The 21,207-nt window shown below is 43.2% G+C and overlaps 1 protein-coding gene across 1 annotated transcript; it reads right to left on the reverse strand.

Moving 5' to 3' along the window:
* Positions 1 to 2,215: 2,215 nt before the first annotated feature.
* LOC115372062 (NACHT, LRR and PYD domains-containing protein 12-like) lies at positions 2,216 to 20,681 on the reverse strand (the record flags this gene model as incomplete). The annotated part of the gene is made up of 10 exons (XM_030069763.1): positions 20,675 to 20,681; positions 20,279 to 20,392; positions 18,591 to 18,682; positions 16,655 to 18,527; positions 15,944 to 16,114; positions 14,233 to 14,403; positions 13,302 to 13,472; positions 4,823 to 4,993; positions 3,133 to 3,303; positions 2,216 to 2,378 (listed from the first exon to the last, which is right to left on the reverse strand). Coding segments are annotated over exons 2-10 (3,051 nt in total), but the record flags the coding sequence as incomplete, so codon positions are not given.
* Between the last annotated feature and the right edge of the window lie 526 nt (positions 20,682 to 21,207).

The raw sequence follows: 21,207 nt of genomic DNA on the forward strand, positions 1-21,207 counted from the left end.
AGACAAAAGAAAAAGAAGAAGAAACTGCTGCTGCTGCTGCTGCTGCTGCTGTTGCTGCCAGGTATGAGGGAGGACCCACCACACCTTCAGTCCCCCCTTTTCTCTCCTCCGTGTAATTGGCTCCAGGTGCTTCTGCCTACAAGAGGAGGGCCAAGGGAGAAAGAGGAAAAGCGCCGGAGGGAGAACAAAAAAAAAAGAGAAAGAGACAACACCAAAACATCCCCACAGGCAGTGGGCAGTATTGCACCTCCATGCCACACGTAACACCACAAATCAGCCAAACATGTTCTAAACACTTTCAGGTCAGTGTTTGTTTCTGAGAAACTGGCAGCTCAACCGCAACAGAAGAATCAGATGACCACAAATTAAAGGCAGGGTGGGGCGGCTCAGTGAAGGTGGAGCTGAAGGTGTGCAGGAGTGTCAGTCTGTCAGAAGAGACTCTGTAGAAGGACAGAGTTCCAGCAGAGCAGTCCAGATCCACTGCTACTCTGTGAGATCCACAGGGACGGACAGAGAGTCTGGTGGACTCACTGTTGTGTCTGGCAGAGTATCTGTTATCATCATCAGAGCACCACAGACTCCACGACTGATTATTGTATCCAAGCCCAGAGTCATAATCACTTCTTGTGATTCCTCTGTAAGTCACTGCTATATCAACCCCTCCATTCCACTGGACCTCCCAGTAACATCGCCCAGTCAGACCTTCTCTACACAGAACCTGAGGCCACAGGTCAAATCTGTCTGGGTGATCAGGATACGACTGCTCCTCTCTCGCCCTCGTCACCTTCCTGTTGTCCTCAGACAGACGGAGCTTTCTGTGCGCTGTGTTTGGATCCAGTGTGAGATCACAGGCATCTGATGGGGAGAAGACACACAGCACACCTCAGAAAGCATCATTCACTCACACTCTCTTGGCTCTTATAAGGTTATTATAGTTGTGCATTTTTCATTAGTTTTTATTTTTAATGTCATTTTACACTTAGTGTCTTCAATTTGAGTTTGGTTTGAATTCATTTTTAAAGAGGATTTGCTTGTTTCGTTTATTGTTTTTAATGCTTATTTTTTGTTGAGTTTGTAAGGCAGATTTCATATCCTCCCAAAATACCAGGCTTACAGAGAAAAACAAATACATATCAACAATTAAACAAATTAGACATTTTTTTCTCCTTCAGGTTTTTTTTCTCTTATATCTCCCTCTTTTTCTCTACCCCTCTCTGTCCTTGCCTGCTCCCTACCCTCATCATACACCCCCCTTACACACGCACACACACACACACACACACACCCCAAAAGTAAACTACAATTGATTTGCTTTCTTAAATTTTTTTAATTATTTTTTTTTTTTTATTTGTTTTGTTTGAGTGACCGTCTGGTTCTTTCTGTCTTTCCACATTTGTACAGTCCTGTCTTCTCCTTTTCTAATATGTTTTTGGTCAGTGTAGCTTTGATTGGACACAGCAGAGAGAGACAGGAAAGGCCGGGGAGAGAGAGGGGCCGCCCTGCAGCAAAGGGCCTGAGGTGGGATTCAAACCCACGACTCAGCCTGGACAAGCTGGAGCTCTGCAGCACGTGAGCTACCAGGATGCCCAGGTTTCTCTGTCATGTCAGCTGATTTTAGCTGCTTTTGGAAATACACACATATAGTTTCAGCTTGCTCCCATTTTCTGTAAAGCCTTGTTTGTATTTGTACTTCGTGTGTGTGTGTGTGTGTGTGTGTGTGTGTGTGTGTGCTCATACTGTGTCAGTACTCACATCCTCTCAGTCTGCCAGCTGGAATCCAGTCTTTTACATGTTCCAGCCTGTAGGGATGAACACAAAACCATCATCCTCTTCATCATCATCATCATCACCTGCAGGTCAACTCGAGCACATGATCCCAACACACCTGTGGCTGATCTGATTGGCTGATCTCTCTCTGACTTTCTGTCCAGTCCTGAGGCCACTGAGCACTTTGGATATTTCCCAGGAAATGCTGCCTGCACTGACTGTGTCCAGCACAAGAACCAAGCAACCAAGCTACTCAGCCTGGACTGACTCCACCCCTCCACTGACCTCAGAGGACTGACTCCACCCCTCTACTGACCTGAGAGGACTGACTCCACCCCTCCACTGACCTGAGAGGACAGACTCCACCCCTCTACTGACCTCAGAGGACTGACTCCACCCCTCTACTGACCTGAGAGGACTGACTCCACCCCTCTACTGACCTGAGAGTCTTCAGGCTGCAGTTTGGACTCTCCACCAGAGCAGACAGCAGCTCCACTCCTGAATCCTGCAGCTCGTTGTAGCTCAGGTCCAGCTCTGTCAGATGGAGGTTGGACTTCAGAGTCGAGGCCAGAGAAACACAGCTGCTCTCTGTCAAGCTGCACTCACTCAGTCTGAATAAAGAATAAAATATGGAGCTATAATTTCCAGTGGTTGGGATATTTATCAGTCAGAGATTTTTCAAAATATTCAAAAAGGACAAACCAATGAAATACTTATTATAAAAATTGCATTAATAATAATACTACTGATAATACTAATTTATATTTATATTACACCTGTGAAGGTAAGATCCAAAGTACTTTACAAAACCATCAGAGGAAATGAAAGCGTCACTCCTCAGTGAACTGGCTCCTTGCGCTCTGAGAGCTTTTTCTACTTCAGTATCTAGTTATTATTATGGATTTGCCATGTTTTCTAGCAGCCTGCTCACACTGATACAGGTATTCGTTTTGGACAAATGGAGTTGATGAGCCCTGGTGTGTTTTATTTTCTTCCACACATCACAGCAGCGATCAGAACCGACGGCTCACCAGCTCTTTTTGATAGAAGTCATGTGGCTCCTGACAGAAATTAAGAATAAGGTTTCTCTCTCTCTCTCTCTCTCTCTCTCTCTCTCTCTGTCTCTCTCTCTCTTGACACATGAGACGGTTGTTAGTTACTTGTCAAACTTCACAAAGCATGCATGCATCCATGATACAGAACCTGACCAACCATCCTCACAAAAACTAAAATAACCAGCAGCCCGACTTTAAAAAAGCACAACATATACTTCACAGCAATATCAGCCTTATAGACATGTAGTGCTATTTTATGATTCAAACAATATCCATATATTTATGTCATCATTAAAAAGTGCAGTCTGACCTGAGAGTCTCCAGTCTGCAGTTTGGACTCTCCAGTCCAGCAGACAGCAGCTCCACTCCTGAATCCTGCAGCCGGTTCTCACTCAGGTCCAGCTCTGTCAGATGGGGGTTGGACTTCAGAGCCGAGGCCAGAGAAGCACAGCTGCTCTTTGACAACATGCAGCTTCTCAATCTGAATAAGGAATAAAATATGGAGCTATAATTTCCAGTGTTTTGGATATTTATCAGTCACAGATTTTTCAAAATATTCAAAAAGGAAGGACAAACCAATGAAATAATTATTATAACAATTATATTAATAATAATATTGATAACACTAATTTATATTTATGTTACACTTTTAAAGGAAAGTTCCAAAGTGCTTTACAAAACCATCAGAGTAAATGAAAAGATAAAGTTAACACCTGAAATGAAAAGACATCAAAATATTAAAAACAAATAAACAGACAATGAAAGCAAGAAATGATAAAAGGTCCAAAATAATTCAAATTCAGTGCTTAATACGGATGATGTGAAAACAGCCATAGGTACTTCCATAAATAACAAATGAATGGCTCAGTGAAAAGTCCTCAGATGCCTTCAGTCTACCATCTTCTCATAGTAAAACTGGAGAGAGCTTCTGCATCACATGACACCAGCACCCAGTCTCTTGACCAATCAGGGCCAAAGTTATCAGCATTTCAAAAGACTGACCAGGTGGTGGCAGTAGAGGTGGGCCCATCAATATATTGATATAATATGGATAGTGTGATTTGAGATCAGATATCATGTGGGATTTGGGATATGGTAATATCTTATGGCATCAGTGTTGTCCTCTCCTGTTTTTAAAGGCTGATGCAGTTTTCTCAACTTATTAGACGCTCCTCTCTGCTCTGTTATTGGCTTCAGCCTGCTCGCTCATCATATCCATATTACTAATGACTGTTCATCACTAATTTACACTTTCATGAAAGCACCAACCAGTCATCCTAACAATATCCTCACAATATGGATATCATGGTATTCAGTCAAAAACACGGTGACAGTCGACTGTGTTCATATGGCTCAGTCTTAGGGACTACAGACAGAAAATATCCTGAAATATACAAAATGTTCATTTGGCATGGTCGTCTGTCAGCCTGCAGAGTTTAAACAAAGTTTTGCATGGGAAGTAGGTGAGCTGTGAAAAAGTGTGTGAAGATGATCAAAATAATAATCAATGAAAAACAAGAGGTCCCAAAGGTTTAGTTGAGGTTCAGAACAGTTACAAGACAACAGTGACCATAAGGGAATGTGATCAGGATGGTAAAAGTTGGACATATCAACTCCATCCCATCATGCCTAATCTGTCAAAGACACTAGAATGCACTGATATGCCCACATGGGATTTTTGTCCCTGATGATTCATCAAAGAAAATATTGGAATCCTTTGTGAATCCATAGTTGGACCAAGACCTCGATGATGGTGTCCTCTATACGTTCTGTGGAATTACCACAATAAATATCAGATTCCCACAGACGGAGGCCATTTGGACCCCTGCATGTTGAAATAATGTACAATATCATCACTGAAGTTCACAGTTTTTCACTTCAACACACAAGGATTGTGCGAAAATACAGTTTGACAACAATTTGAGATGTAAGCCTGTAAAACTCCTGTTCAGCTAACAGAATATTACATGTTCACACATCATTAAAAAATGCAGTCTGACCTGAGAATCTCCAGTCTGCAGTTTGGACTCTCCAGTCCAGCAGACAGCAGCTCCACTCCTGAATCCTGCAGCTGGTTCTCACTCAGGTCCAGCTCTGTCAGATGGGGGTTGGACTTCAGAGCCAAGGCCACAGTTTCACAGTGAGTCTCTGAGAGTTCACAGCCAGAAAATCTGTAATTACAGATTTAATGTCAATTCTGTGATTTTCTTGTGTTTATATAGTATTATATTAAAGTAATATTAAATTGTATTACAGGATACAAATTTTTTGAAAGGTGCTTCATGTATAATATCAGAAGAAACCAAGCAGTAGAAACCTGATGCTCAAGTTCAGTTACACAGCAAAAACTGAAGTATTGTAGGGTTGAGCTGCTATGGGCATCACCATCATGTTGCCTCCAATTTACCCTGGACTGCCTGAGGTATATTTTTTCTCTCAGAATCAATCCTTTATCCTGAATATTTAGAGAACTACATATCTTTATTGTATTTCTGATGGTGTCAGGTATAGAAGCAGCTCTACACTGTTTGTATAATGTTGATTTCACATCAGGACTAACCGAGCCTTCCTGCAGTTCCTCACAGCTGGGATAAGTCTCCGTCGTCCCTCCTGTGATGTGTTGTATGCCTGCAGGTCCAACTCATCCAGAACCTCCTCTGACATCTGCAGCATGTAGGCCAGAGCTGAGCAGTGGATCTCAGAGAGTTTCTTCTCTGATCTGTTCTCTGACTTCAGGAACTCTTGGATATCCTGAGTTACTGAGAGGTCGTTCATCTCCATCAAACAGTGGAAGATGTTGATGCTTCTGTCAGGTGAGACACTGAAGGTGTTCATCTCCTTCAGGTTGTTGATGACTCTCTGGATGTCTTCTGGTCTGCTCTCTGTCCAACCCAGCAGGCCTCCTAAGAGCCTCTGGTTGGACCCCAGCAGGCCTCCTAAGAGCCTCTGGTTGGACCCCAGCAGGCCTCCTAAGAGCCTCTGGTTGGACTTCAGTGAGAGGCCATGAAGGAAACGGACAAAGAGGTCCAGGTGACCATTTTTGCTCTTGAGGGCTTCAGACATGACTGTCTTCAGGAAGATATCCAATGATAGGTCATAGTAACCAAATTGATGCCTCTGTGTTCTCATGACTCTGTTCAGTACCTCTGTGTTCCTGTTGGTGTAGCAGTGGAAGATGTAGACTGCAGCGAGAAACTCCTGAATGCTCAGATGAACAAAGCAGTAGACTTTTCTCTGGAAGAGCACACACTCGGTTTTGAAGATCTCTGTGCACACTCCTGAGTACACCGAGGCCTCTCTGACATCAAGACCACACTCCTCCAGGTCTTCTTGGTAGAACATCAGGTTGCCTTTCTCCAGATGTTCAAATGCCAGCCTGCCCAGCTTCAGAAGAACTTCCCTGTCAGTCTCCCTCAGCTCCTGCTGACTCCTGTCATGTCTCTTATCGTACTTGTGCTTCTTCCTCTGTGTCTGAACCAGCAGGAAGTGTGAGTACATCTCAGTCAGGCTCTTGGGCAGCTCTCCTCTCTGGTCTGTAGTCAGCATGTGCTCCAGAACTGTAGCAGTGATCCAGCAGAAGACTGGGATGTGGCACATGATGTGGAGGCTCCTGGACGCCTTGATGTGTGAGATGATTCTGCTGGACAGCTCCTCATCACCGGATCTCCTCCTGAAGTACTCCTCCTTCTGGAGGTCAGTGAACCCTCGCACTTCTGTTACCCTGTCGACACATGTCGGAGGGATCTGATTGGCCGCCACAGGTCTGGAAGTTATCCAGAGGAGAGCCGAGGGAAGCAGATTCCCCTTGATGAGGTTTGTCAACAGCACGTCTACTGATGATGTCTGCGTGACATCAGACACGACCTCATTGTTCTGGAAATCCAATAAAAACCTGCTTTCATCCAAGCCGTCAAAGATGAACACGACTTTACAGACGGCGAGCTTCTCTGCTGTGACCGTCTGTAATGTTGGATGGAAAACACGGAGCAGCTGGAGAAGACTGTAACGCTCATCTTTGATCAAGTTCAGCTCCCGGAACGAAAGAAGAACCACAAGACTGACATGTTGGTTTTCCAAGCCCTCTGCCCAGTCCAGAGTGAACTTCTGCACTGAGAAGGTTTTTCCAATCCCGGCAACGCCCTGCGTCACAACTACTCTGATGTGTGTGTCTTGGCCAGTTAAGGGTTTAAAGATGTCCTGGCACTTGATTGGAGTGTCACTGAGGGTCTCCATCTTGGATGTTGTCTCCAGCTGCCACACCTCATGTTGGGTATTAACCCCTTCACTCTTTCCCTGTGTGATGTAGAGCTCAGTGTAGATCCTGTTGAGGGGGGTTCCAGTTCCTGCTGCACCAGTTCCTTCTGTCACAAATTCACATCTCCTCCTCAGACTGATCTTATGCTCATCTAAAACCTGCAGACCGCCGTCCACTGGGCTGGTTTGACTGGGTGTCTGCAGTCCAGGTCTTGTTCTGGATCTTTTTCCACACTGGGGACAGGCAGGATCTCCTGATGGATCAGACTGGTCCCAGTATGAGGTGATGCACCGTCTGCAGAACCAGTGTCCACAGCTGGTGGAGACTGGATCCCTCAGGAGCTCCTGACACAAAGCACAGCAAGACAGCTGCTCCTTCACATCACCTCTACTCCTCTTCCTGTCCCTGTGGAGGAAAGCAGTTTGTTTATGTTTAGACAACATTACATTTTAACTGAAATCTTAAAAACTTTTTTTAAAATGTCATAAGCGGTCTCTTATGTCACTTTCTGTGACTACATTTACATGGATTGCAATATTCTAATACTGATGCAATTAAGATAGTATTTACAAGGCTAAATGTTCATGTAAGCAGCATGACATCCACTTTGAGTTTTTGCAGCACATTATGACAAATACAGCAATCCAAGAGCTTGACAGCTCGTTTTTTTTTTGTTTTTTTTTTTATTGTCAATCCGTAAAAGAAAAGTTGACCAACGACAAAAGCAAAAAATCTCCACAACACAGCGTGAGGAGGAAACTCACTACAACAAGCTTTGAACAAGCAAAAGAGGACAACACTGATTCTTAAGTATCCTCTTATCTTCGTTGTGGAAATGTGTCAGAAACTGGCCCTCACTGTCAGTCCAGCTGGAGAAGAAGAGCTCCTCTGAACGGCCTCGCTCTCTAGTTTGTGTCAGTTAAGTTTGATGAGGCTGTGATTCTCCTAGAGGTCACTAGAGGTCATTTTCTACAGCGACGTCCAGTTTGACCAAATGCTCTGCCTGCAGTGAAATGGCTGCTATGGGGGCTAACATCATCACACAGGAATCAAATGTGGCTCATTGAATCCACAAGAGTCTCAGCTTTCCAGTCAAAGCCAACTGATGCAGCTCCAAGACTGTTGAGGCCCCAGTCTGCACAAACACACCATTTTACAACAGGCCACAAGAACACATGTGGACTGCAGGCTTTGGGGCCCAAACTGCATGAGATTAGCAGAAGGTGGGCGTGTCTGCAAAGGGGAGAGCCGTGGCTGCCCAGAGAACCCATTTTCATTCAGATATCTGGATGTCAGAGGTGAAAATAAAGCTAAAATTTATACAAAGTTAGAAAAAATATTTTTTCAGAGTTCTCAGGTTCTGTAAATGCATTGTGAAAATAATACAGCAATGTGTTGAACCTTGTGTTTTGTTTTGTTTTTACCTTGAACCTTGATATTGAAATGAAAATGTCCTTTTGCATAACTAAGTATTTTTTAAAAGAGATTACTTTAACTCAAGTAAGAAACTGACTGTGCAACTTCCCCTGGCAGTGCAGTAATATTTGACCAGGAGGATCCACACTTTCACACTTTTCAGATAAAAGATCAGATGTGGCTCATGATCTGAAGCATCACTTTTGGGGTCACGTCTACTTTCTCCATATGCCACAAACAGATTTCACAAGAAAACAGTGAACACACACTGCACTCTAACAGCTGTGTTACTTTGTGTCTGAAGGTCCAGGTTCACCACTGAACTCTGGAGGTTTATCTTTAGACCAGTCACTCTTCATGGACGGACAGCTGGACACTGCAGACGCTGCTCTGCCCTCCTCTTCCTCCACACAGTCACTCATCTTCTGATTTAAGTCAGTCTAAGAAGTGCAAACACACACACACACACACACACACACACACACACACACACACACACACACACACACCAAAGGGATGATATATGGGTTAATGGTCTAGTTTCCTAATGGACAACAGGCATTAACTGTATTAAATGGAGTCAGTCACATAAATAATGTGTGTTTCAACATATTTTTGTGGAAACGTCACAGTTATTTTATTGCTATTTTATATTAACTGTATATTCATAATAAGGTTTTTGTTGTTTTTTTCTTCTTCATTTCAAATACTGCAAATGTATGTATTTTTTATTTTATTATTATTATTTGATCATTCTTTATATGGATCTCATGTAATTTTTGTTATTAACGTCTTGCTCCTTATTTGCTGTTTTTTTTTTTTTTTTGGTTGATTTGCTCAGCATCTGGCCGCGTTCCAGATGCTGCGCAGATCAGTCTGTATTTCCTGTGGAATAAACGGAATTAAACGGCTTTAAAACGTGCTGTCTGACGTATAGGACTGGCTAATATTTGTTTGTACCACCTGATATTTTTCATCACCACAAAGAAAATGATCACTGCTTTACTTTTGAAATTTATTTCTAACAGATGAACTCAACAGTGAAAAATACAACTTTAAAATGACATCAGACAAAACTGGCGACTCACAGCAGAAGCGGACGTTTCTTTTTTTCTTCCTTTCTTTCTTTGTCCCATTCTTTCTTCTTGGACTTGAATGCAAAGATCAAACAGAAATCCTCTCCTGACGTCCGAACGTGTGCAGCTCTTCTAGATCATGACAGTGTGACACAAGTCCAACATTAATGATGACGATGAGCCTCCTGGTCGCGGCTCGTCCAACCCTTCAACCAAACTTTCACTTTCACTTGTGCTGCGTTCACGTCCTCATCGGGCTCATGGGAGAATTCAGCTCCCACCTGCACTGCATCCCTCCTCCTCCTCCTTCTTCTTCTTCTTCTTCTTCTACTTCTTTTGGTCAGACAGACTGGACGCATCTACGGCGTATTGCTGTCCCCCTCAGTTAATGTGTGTTATTTCTTTTTCTTATCTCCTTTTATACGTTCCAGTGGATTGCAAAAACTCCACAAGTTTTTTTGTTCTCTTCACGTCCCTTGATGAGAACAGTTGCCAAGTTAAAATTTTCCTCCCCTAGTTTTGCCAGATCTCTAAATATTTGTTTCCTTTGTTTTTTAAATGAGAAACAGTTATTTCTACTCCACATGAATCAAATCTACCAGATTCATATTTAATTATATGGTCGGAGCCAGGCAATTTTAGGCAATTGTGAGCAACAAGTGGAGAATATAAAGATAGCATTCTTATGTACATTTTCCATCATTTGAGACTTGAACTCACATGAACCATTCTGGCATGAAGGACAAGGCGCTATCTCACTGAGCTAATTGGCAAGTGTCAGCTCATGTGAGGCTTCACAAATTGACTAAGCCAGTCACATGACAGCAGCTGCCTATGCATGGAAAAGCAGAATTCAAACCACTGTAGAAAAAAAAAAAAATCAGTCATCAAGACAAAAGTCTGACAATGCTGATCTGGCATGGGACTGGACCTTTGTGCAAAGTTTGCTGAGTTTTGGCACATGGGAATGTTGCACAAGCTGAGGCTTGAACTCACAATCTTTGACACCGAGGCCTGGCCTCTATCTCACTGAGCTAAAGCTTCACATGCAGCTTCACAAACTGACTGAGCCAATCACTGACCTGCAGGACAGCAGCCAGCCATGCATGGAAAGGCAGATTTTAAACAGCTGTCAAAAATTCAGTTATAAAGACAAAAATCTGAAAATACACATATTGCATCTAGACAGCATTGAGATGTTGATCATGTGTTTTCAACAATGACTGATTTGCTCCATAAGTGAAAAACTGATGTTTAAAAATGCCATTCTTGCATTGACTCCACTGAGGCGAGAGGTGACATGATGTTCTCTACGTCTGAGGATGATGCCAGATAATCTGTAAATAGGGCTCGAGCTCCAGAAAGAGCAAACCTGTCCTGCCATTCAACATCGATTCACACAAAGCAGCCATCCAGCTGCTGTGTTCAAATCAGATTTCTTCCCTCTTCAAGTCGTCTTCAGTTTTAGGAAACCTGTGTAACACCTGGCCAGGGGCTGCAGGTGAGAAAAGCCTCTGACACATTTACAGTCATGTGTTTATTAATGTGCACTGTCCAAAATGAAATACAACTCTGTTGACAGTAAAACATCAGATATAGACCGTTAAACATCTAAATGTGACTTGGAGATCAACAGGTGAAGGGAGGGGCACAAAAGGAGAGGGGCTCAAGTCACAGCTCTCCAGTGTGCAATGTGCTGTCATTCTCACATCTGTGTTTATTGACTAGAAATACAAAATTTTTTTTTAAAAAAATCAATCATTGGAGGAGGGTTAAATGACACTTTTGGACAACATTAAGATTTGAATATACAAACATTATAATGACTCATTATTTTTACAAGCCTGTCCAATCAATCAGTTAACAATTATCCACCAAGATGCCTGATACAATAAAAAAAAAAATCAACTATAAACCACAAATCAGCCAAACATGTTCTAAACACTTTCAGGTCAGTGTTTGTTTCTGAGAAACTGGCAGCTCAACCACAATAGAAGAACCAGATGACCTCAAATGAAACGCAGGGTGGAGCGGCTGAGTGAAGGTGGAGCTGAAGGTGTGCAGGAGTCTCAGTCTGTCAGAAGAGACTCTGTAGAAGGACAGAGTCCCAGCAGAGCAGTCCAGATACACTGCTACTCTGTGAGGTCCACGGGGACGGACAGAGATGTTGGTGCACTTCCTGTTGTGTCTGGCAGAGTAGCTGTCAACAGAGCACCTCAGACTCCAGGACTGTTTATTGTTTCCAAGCTCAGAGTCATAACCACTTCTTCTGATTCCTCTGTAAGTCACTGCGATAGAAACGTCTCCTCTCCACTGGACCTCCCAGTAACATCGCCCAGTCAGACCTTCTCTACACAGAACCTGACGGCACAGGTCAAATCTGTCTGGGTGACGAGGACATGACTGATGCTCGAACACCCTCGTCACCTTCCTGTTGTCCTCAGACAGACGGAGCTCTCTGTGCGCTGTGTTTGGATCCAGTGTGAGATCACAGGCATCTGATGGGGAGAAGACACACAACACACCTCAGAAAGCATCATTCACTCACACTCTCTTGGCTCTTATAAAGTAATTATTTTGCATTTTTCATTAAAAATAAAAACTAATGTCATTTTACACTTTGTGTCTTCAATTTGAGTTTGGTTTTAATTCATTTTGAACGAGGATTTGCTTGTTTTGTTTATTGTTGTTAATGCTCATTTTTTGTTCAGTTTGTAAAGCAGATTTCATATCCACCCAAAACACCAGGCTTACAGAGAAAAACAAATACATATCAACAATTAAACAAATGAGACCGTTTTTTCTCCTTTTTCTCCTTCAAGTTTTTTTTCTCTTACATCTCCCTCTTTTTCTCTACCCCTCTCTGTCCTTGCCTGCTCCCTACCCTCATCACCCCCCCCCCCCCCCCCCCCCCCCCCCCCAATTGTAGCTTTGATTGGACACAGCAGAGAGAGACAGGAAAGGCCGGGGAGAGAGAGGGGCCGCCCTGCAGCAAAGGGCCTGAGGTGGGATTCAAATCCATGACTCAGCCTGGACAAGCTGGAGCTCTGCAGCACGTGAGCTACCAGGACGCCCAGGTTTCTGTCATGTCAGCTGATTTTAGCTGCTTTTGGAAACACACACACATATAGTTTCAGCTTGCTCCCATTTTCTGTAAAGCCTTGTTTGGATTTGGACTTCATGTGTGTGTGTGTGTGTGTGTGTGTGTGTGTGTGTGTGTGTTTGTGTGTGCTCATACTGTCTCAGTACTCACATCCTCTCAGGCTGAAAGCTAGAATCCAGTCTTTTACATGTTCCAGCCTGTAGGGATGAACACAAAACCATCATCCTCTTCATCGTCATCATCATCCTCTTCATCATCATCATCATCATCTGCAGGTCAACTCGAGCACATGATCCCAACACACTTGTGGCTGCTCTGATTGGCTGATCTCTCTCTGTCTTTCTGTCCAGTCCTGAGGCCACTGAGCACTTTGGACATTTCCCAGGAAATGCTGCCTGCACTGACTGTGTCCAGAACAAGAACCAAGCAACCAAGCTGCTCCGCCTGGACTGACTCCACCCCTCTACTGACCTGAGAGGACTGACTCCACCCCTCTACTGACCTGAGAGGACTGACTCCACCCCTCTAGGACTGACTCCACCCCTCTACTGACCTGAGAGGACTGACCTGAGAGGACTGACTCCACCCCTCTACTGACCTGAGAGGACTGACTCCACCCCTCTACTGACCTGAGAGTCTTCAGGCTGCAGTGTGGACTCTCCACCAGAGCAGACAGCAGCTCCACTCCTGAATCCTGCAGACAGTTCTCACTCAGGTCCAGCTCTGTCAGATGGGGGTTGGACTTCAGAGCCGAGGCCAGACAAGCACAGCTGCTCCTTGTCAACCTGCAGTCACTCAGTCTGAATAAAGAATAAAATATGGAGCTATAATTTCCAGTGGTTGGGATATTTATCAGTCAGAGATTTTTCAAAATATTCAAAAAGGAAGGACAAACCAATGAAATAATTATTATAAAAATTGCATTAATAATAATACTGATAACACTAATTTATATTTATATTACACCTGTGAAGGTAAGTTCCAAAGTGCTTTACAAAACCATCAGAGGAAATGAAAACGTTACTCCTCAGTGAACTGGCTCCTTGCACTCTGAGAGCTTTTTCTACTTCAGTATCTAGTTCTTATTATGGATTTGCCATGTTTTCTAGCAGCCTGCTCACACTGATACAGGTATTCATTTTGGACAAATGGAGTTGAGGAGCCCTGATGTGTTTTATTTTCTTCCAGACATCACAGCAGCGATAAGAACCGACGGCTCACCAGCTCTTTTTGATAGAAGTCATGTGGCTCCTGACAGAAATTAAGAATAAGGTTTCTCTCTCTCTCTCTCTCTCTCCCTCTCTCTCTCTCTCTCGCTCTCTCTCTCTCAACACATGAGACGGTTGTTAGTTACTTGTCAAACCTCACAAAGCACACATGCATCCATGATACAGAACCTGACCAACCATCCTCACAAAAACTAAAATAACCAGCAGCCCCGACTTTAAAAAAGCACAACATAAACTTCACAGCAATATCAGCCTTATAGACATTTAGTGCTACTATATGATTCAAACAATATCCATATATTTATGTCATCATTAAAAAGTGCAGTCTGACCTGAGAGTCTTCAGTCTGCAGTTTGGACTCTCCAGTCCAGCAGACAGCAGCTTCACTCCTGAATCCTGCAGCTGGTTCTCACTCAGGTCCAGCTCTGTCAGATGGGGGTTGGACTTCAGAGCCGAGGCCAGAGAAGCACAGCAGCTCTCTGTCAAGTAGCAGTACCTCAATCTGAATAAAGAATAAAATATGGAGCTATAATTTCCAGTGTTTTGGATATTTATCAGTCAGAGATTTTTCAAAATATTCAAAAACGAAGGACAAACCAATGAAATAATTATTATAACAATTATATTAATAATAATATTGATAACACTAATTTATATTTATGTTACACCATTAAAGCAAAGTTCCAATGTGCTTTACAAAACCATCAGAGTAAATGAAAAGATAAAGTTAACACCTGAAATGAAAAGACATCAAAATATTAAAAACACAAATAAGCAAACAATGAAAGCAAGAAATGATAAAAAGTCCAAAATAATTCAAATTCAGTGCTAAATACGGATGACGTGAAAACAGCCATAGGTACTTCCATAAATAACAAATGAATGGCTCAGGGAAAAGTCCTCAGATGCCTTCAGTCTACCATCTTCTCATAGTAAAACTGGAGAACAAGAGCTTCTGCATCACATGACACCAGCACCCAGTCTCTTGACCAATCAGGGCCAAAGTTATGAGCATTTCAAAAGATTGACCAGGTGATGGCAGTAGAGGTGGGCCCATCAATATATTGATATAATATGGATACTGTGATATGAGATCAGATATCATGTGGGATTTGGGATATGGTAATATCTTCTGGCATCAGTGTTGTCCTCTCCTGCTTTTAAAGGCTGCATTACAGTAAAGGGATGCAGTTTTCTCAACTTACTAGACGCTCCTCGCTGCTCTGTTATTGGCCTCAGCCTGCTCGCTCATCATATCCATATTACTAATGACTGTTTAGCACTAATTTACACTTTCATGAAAGCACTAACCAGTCATCCTAACAATATCCTCACAATATCGATATCACAGTATTCAGTCAAAAACATGGTGACAGTCGACTGTGTTCATATGGCTCAGTCTTAGGGACTACAGACAGAAAATATCCTGAAATATACAAAACGTTCATTTGGTGTGGTCGTCTGTCAGCCTGCAGAGTTTAAACAAAGTTTTGCATGGGAAGCAGGTGACCTGTGAAAAAGTGTGTGAAGATGATCAAAATAATAATCAATGAAAAACAAGAGGTCCTAAAGGTTTAGTTGAGGTTCAGAACAGTTACAAGACAACAGTGACCATGAGGGAATGTGATCAGGACGGTAAAAGTTGGACATATCAACTCCATCCCATCATGCCTAATCTGTGAAAGATACCAGAATGCACTGATATGCCCACATGGGATTTTTGTCCCTGATGATTCATCAAAGAAAATATTGGAATCCTTTGTGAATCCATAGTTGGACCAAGACCTCCATGATGGTGTCCTCTTTACGTTCTATAGAATTAGCACAATAAATATCAGATTCCCACAGACGGAGGCCATTTGGACCCCTGCATGTTGAAATAATGTACAATATCATCACTCAAGTTCAGAGTTTTTCACTTCAACACACAAGGATTGTGCGAAAATACAGTTTGACAACAATTTGAGATGTAAGCCTGAAAAACTCCTGTTCAACTAACAGAATATTACATGTTCACACATCATTAAAAAGTGCAGTCTGACCTGAGAGTCTCCAGTCTGCAGTTTGGACTCTCCAGTCCAGCAGACAGCAGCTCCACTCCTGAATCCTTCAGCTGGTTCTCACTCAGGTCCAGCTCTGTCAGATAGGGGCTGAACTTCAGAGTCGAGGCCACGGTTTCACAGTGAGTCTCTGAGAGTCGACAGCCAGAAAATCTGTAATTACAGATTTAATGTTAAGTCTGTGATTTTCTTGTGTATACACAAGAAAATATAAATATAAATATAATAAATACAAATAATTATATTTATAAATATAAATATAATATTTATATAATATTTATATTTATAAATATAAATATAAGTTTATATAGTGTTATATAAATATAACACTATATAAACTTATATAGAGTTATATTTTAGTAATATTAAATTGTATTACAGGATACAAATTTTTTGAAAGGTGCTTCATGTATAATATCAGTAGAAACCAAGCAGTAGAAACCTGATGCTCAAGTTCAATTACACAGCAAAAACTCTGATTTTGAAGTATAGTAGGAGTGAGCTGCTAAGGGCATCACCATCATGTTGCCTCCTTTTTAAACTGGACTGCCTGAAGTATATTTTTTCTCTCAGAATCAATCCTTTATCCTGAATATTTAGAGAACTGCATATCTTTATTGTATTGCTGATGCTGTCAGGTATGGAAGCAGCTCTACACTGTTTGTATAATGTTGATTTCACATCAGGACTAACCGAGCCTTCCTGCAGTTCCTCACAGCTGGGATCAGTCTCAGTCGTCCCTCCTCTGATGTGTTGTACGCCTTCAGGTCCAACTCATTCAGAACCTCCTCTGACATCTGCAGCATGTAGGCCAGAGCTGAGCAGTGGATATCAGAGAGTTTCTTCTCTGATCTGTTCTCTGACTTCAGGAACTCTTGGATGTCCTGAGTTACTGAGAGGTCGTTCATCTCCATCAAACAGTGGAAGATGTTGATGCTTCTGTCAGGAGAATAACTGTAGGTGTAGGTCTCCTTCAGGTTGTAGATGACTCTCTGGATGTCTTCTGGTCTGCTCTCTGTCTGACCCAGCAGGCCTCCTAAGAGCCTCTGGTTGGACTCCAGTGAGAGGCCATGAAGGAAACGGACAAAGAGGTCCAGGTGACCATTTTTGCTCTTCAGGGCTTCATACATGAATGTCTTCAGGAAGACATCCAACGATAGCTCATTGTCATCACATTCTCTCCTCATGACTCTGTTCAGTACCTCTGTGTTCCTGTTGGTGTAGCAGTGGAAGATGTAGACTGCAGCGAGAAACTCCTGAATGCTCAGATGAATAAAGCAGTAGACTTTTCTCTGGAAGAGCACACACTCTGTTTTGAAGATCTCTGTGCACACTCCTGAGTACACCGAGGCCTCTCTGACATCAAGACCACACTCCTCCAGGTCTTCTTGGTAGAACATCAGGTTGCCTTTCTCCAGATGTTCAAACGCCAGCCTGCCCAGCTTTAGAAGAACTTCCCTGTCAGTCTCCATCAGCTCCTGCTGACTCCTGTCATGTCTCTTATCGTACTTATGCTTCTTCCTCTGTGTCTGAACCAACAGGAAGTGTGAGTACATCTCAGTCAGGCTCTTGGGCAGCTCTCCTCTCTGGTCTGTAGTCAACATGTGCTCCAGAACTGTAGCAGTGATCCAGCAGAAGACTGGGATGTGGCACATGATGTGGAGGCTCCTGGACGCCTTGATGTGGGAGATGATTCTGCTGCACAGCTCCTCATCACTGGACCTCCTCCTGAAGTACTCCTCCTTCTGGGGGTCAGTGAACCCTCGCACTTCTGTTACCCTGTCGACACATGTAGGAGGGATCTGATTGGCCGCTGAAGGTCTGGAAGTTATCCAGAGGAGAGCCGAGGGAAGCAGATTCCCCTTGATGAGGTTTGTCAACAGCACGTCTACTGATGATGTCTGTGTGACATCAGACACGACCTCATTGTTATGGAAATCCAATAAAAACCTGCTTTCATCCAGGCCGTCGAAGATGAACACGACTTTACAGACGGCGAGCTTCTCGGCTGTGACCATCTGTAATGTTGGATGGAAAACACGGAGCAGCTGGAGAAGACTGTAGCGCTCATCTTTGATCAAGCTCAGCTCTCGGAACGAAAGAAGAACCACAAGACTGACATGTTGGTTTTCTAAGCCTTCTGCCCAGTCCAGAGTGAACTTCTGCACTGAGAAGGTTTTTCCAATCCCAGCAACGCCCTGCGTCACAACTACTCTGATGTGTGTGTCTTGTTTAGGTAAGGGTTTAAAGATGTCCTGGCACTTGATTGGAGTGTCACTGAGGGTCTGCATCTTGGATGCTGTCTCCAGCTGCCACACCTCATGTTGGGTATTAACCTCTTCACTCCGTCCCTGTGTGATGTAGAGCTCAGTGTAGATCCTGTTGAGGGAGGTTCCAGTTCCTGCTGCAGCAGTTCCTTCTGTCACAAATTCACATCTCCTCCTCAGACTGATCTTATGCTCGTCTAAAACCTCCTGCAGACCGCCGTCCACTGGGCTGGTTTGACTGGGTGTCTGCAGTCCAGGTCTTGTTCTGGATCTTTCTCCACACTGGGGACAGGCAGGATCTCCTGATGGATCAGACTGGTCCCAGTATGAGGTGATGCACTGTCTGCAGAACCAGTGTCCACAGCTGGTGGAGACTGGATCCCCCAGGACCTCCTGACACAAAGCACAGCAGGACAGCTGCTCCTTCACATCACCTCGACTCCTCTTCCTGTCCCTGTGGAGATGAAAACAGTTTGTTTATGTTTAGACAACATTACGTTTTAACTGAAATCTTAAAATATTTTTTAAAAAGTCATAAGTGGTCTCTTGTCACTTTCTGTGACTACATTTACATGGATTGCAATATTCTAATATTGATGCAATTAAGATAGTATTTACAAGACTAAATGTCCATGTAAGCAGCATGACATCCACTTTGAGTTTGGGCAGCAGATTATGACAAATACAGCAATCCAAGAGCTTGACAGCTCAAGTTTTTTTTTATTTTTTTTTGTCAATCCGTAAAAGAAAAGTTGACCAACAACAAAAGCAAAAATTCTCCACAACACAGCGTGAGGAGGAAACTCACTGCAACAAGCTTTGAACAAGCAAAAGACGACGACACCGATTCTTAAGTATCATCTTATCCTCGTTGTGGAAATGTGTCAGAAACTGGCCCTCACTGTCAGTCTGTTTGGAGAAGCAGAGCTCCTCTGAACGGCCTCGCTCTCTAGTTTGTGTCTGTAAAGTTTGATGAGGCTGTGATTCTCCTAGAGGTCACTAGAGGTCATTTTCTACAGTGACGTCCAGTTTGACAAAAGTCTCTGCCTGCAGTGAAATGGCTGCTATGGGGGCCAACATCATCACACAGGAATCAAATGTGGCTCATTGAATCCACAAGAGTCTCAGCTTTCCAGTCAAAGCCAACTGATGCAGCTCCAAGACTGTTGAGGCCCCAGTCTGCACAAACACACCATTTTACAACAGGCCACAGGAACACATGTGGACTGCAGGGTTTGTGGCCCAAACTGCATGGGATTAGCAGAAGGTGGGCGTGTCTGCAAAGGGGAGAGCCGTGGCTACACAGAGAACCCATTTTCATTCAGATAACTGGATGTCAGAGGTGAAAAAAAAAAAGCCAAAATTTAACCAAAATTAGAAACAACATTTTGTTCAAAGAGTTCTCAGGTTCTGTAAATGCATTGTGAAAATAATACAGCAATGTGTTGAACCTTGTGTTTTTACCTTGAACCTTGTTGTTGTTGAAATGAAAATGTCCTTTTGAATAACTAAGTATTTTTAAAAAGAGATTACTTTAACTCAAGTAAAAAACTGACTGAGCAACTTCCCCTGGCAGCGCAGTCATGGGCTTGTGGACTTTGGCCACCACTGCTCACGGTGAAGCACCTCCATGCTGACATGTGTGTGTGTGTGTGTGTTGGGGGGGGGGGGGGTGGGGGGGCTGTGGCCGCTGTGTGTGTGACATGAGCCATGGTGCATCACATGCACATCAGTCTGAGCAGCACAGGATCAGATTTATCTGTCAGTCAATGTGAATCTAAACTTCAGACACAGGTGTGTGAAGAACCTGTGAGTGCAGGTGCACGTGGAAATGTTCTCAGGTGATTTGGTGCAAAACATAAACCAGCATCATAGTTTGTGGAAAACAGCACAGACCCAGATGTATTTTGGTTGAACAGCTGGATTGCAGAGCAGGGAGCAGTCATTTCTCTCTTTGCAGCCTCTTGTCTTGATATCCTCACTACTTGCTCTGCTTTATAATCTCATGTCATCATATCCCATCAGGCTCACAGTCTAACAGCTGTCTTACTTTGTGTCTGGAGGTCCAGGTCCATTACTGAAGTCTGGAGGATGTTCTTTAGACCAGTCGCTCTTCATGGACAGACAGCTGGACACTGCAGACTCTGCTCTGCGGTAGGAACCTCTGGAAACACAAATGTTTGAAACATGTTATTAGTTCTTGTAAATCAGGGCTCCAGACTAACTTTTCCACTGGCAGCACTGGTGCTCCCAGCTTTCCCAGTCGCTCACAGCAGCTCATGATTTGGTCGCACCCTTTTTTGTGAGGAGGGGTCCAGCTAAAAGAGCGGATGTGGCTCATGATCTGAAGCATCAGTTTTGGGGTCACATCTACTTTCTCCATGCGCCACAAACAGATTTCACAAGAAAACAGTGAACACACACTGCACTCTAACAGCTGTCTTACTTTGTGTCTGAAGGTCCAGGTTCAGCACTGAAGTCTGGAGGTTCATGTTTAGACCAGTCACTCTTCATGGACGGACAGCTGGACACTGCAGACTCTGCTCTGCCCTCCTCTTCCTCCACACAGTCACTCATCTTCTGATTTAAGTCAGTCTAAGAGGTGCAAACACACACACACACACACACACACACACACACACACACACACACACACACACACACACACACACACACACACACACACACAAAGGATGATATATGGGTTGATGTCCTAGTTTCCTAATGGACAACAGGCATTAACTGTATTAAATGGAGTCAGACACATAAATAATGTGTTTCAACATATTTTTGTGGAAACGTCACAGTTATTTTATTGCTATTTTATATTAAGTGTATATTCATAATAAGGTTTTTGTTGTTTTTTTCTTCTTCATTTCAAATACTGCAAATGTATGTATTTTTATTTTATTATTATTATTATTTGATCATTCTTTATATGGATCTCATGTAATTTTTTTGTTATTAACATCTTGCTGT

The sequence above is a fragment of the Myripristis murdjan genome, chromosome 14 (genome assembly GCF_902150065.1).
Source record: "Myripristis murdjan chromosome 14, fMyrMur1.1, whole genome shotgun sequence".
Classification (NCBI taxonomy): domain Eukaryota; kingdom Metazoa; phylum Chordata; class Actinopteri; order Holocentriformes; family Holocentridae; genus Myripristis; species Myripristis murdjan.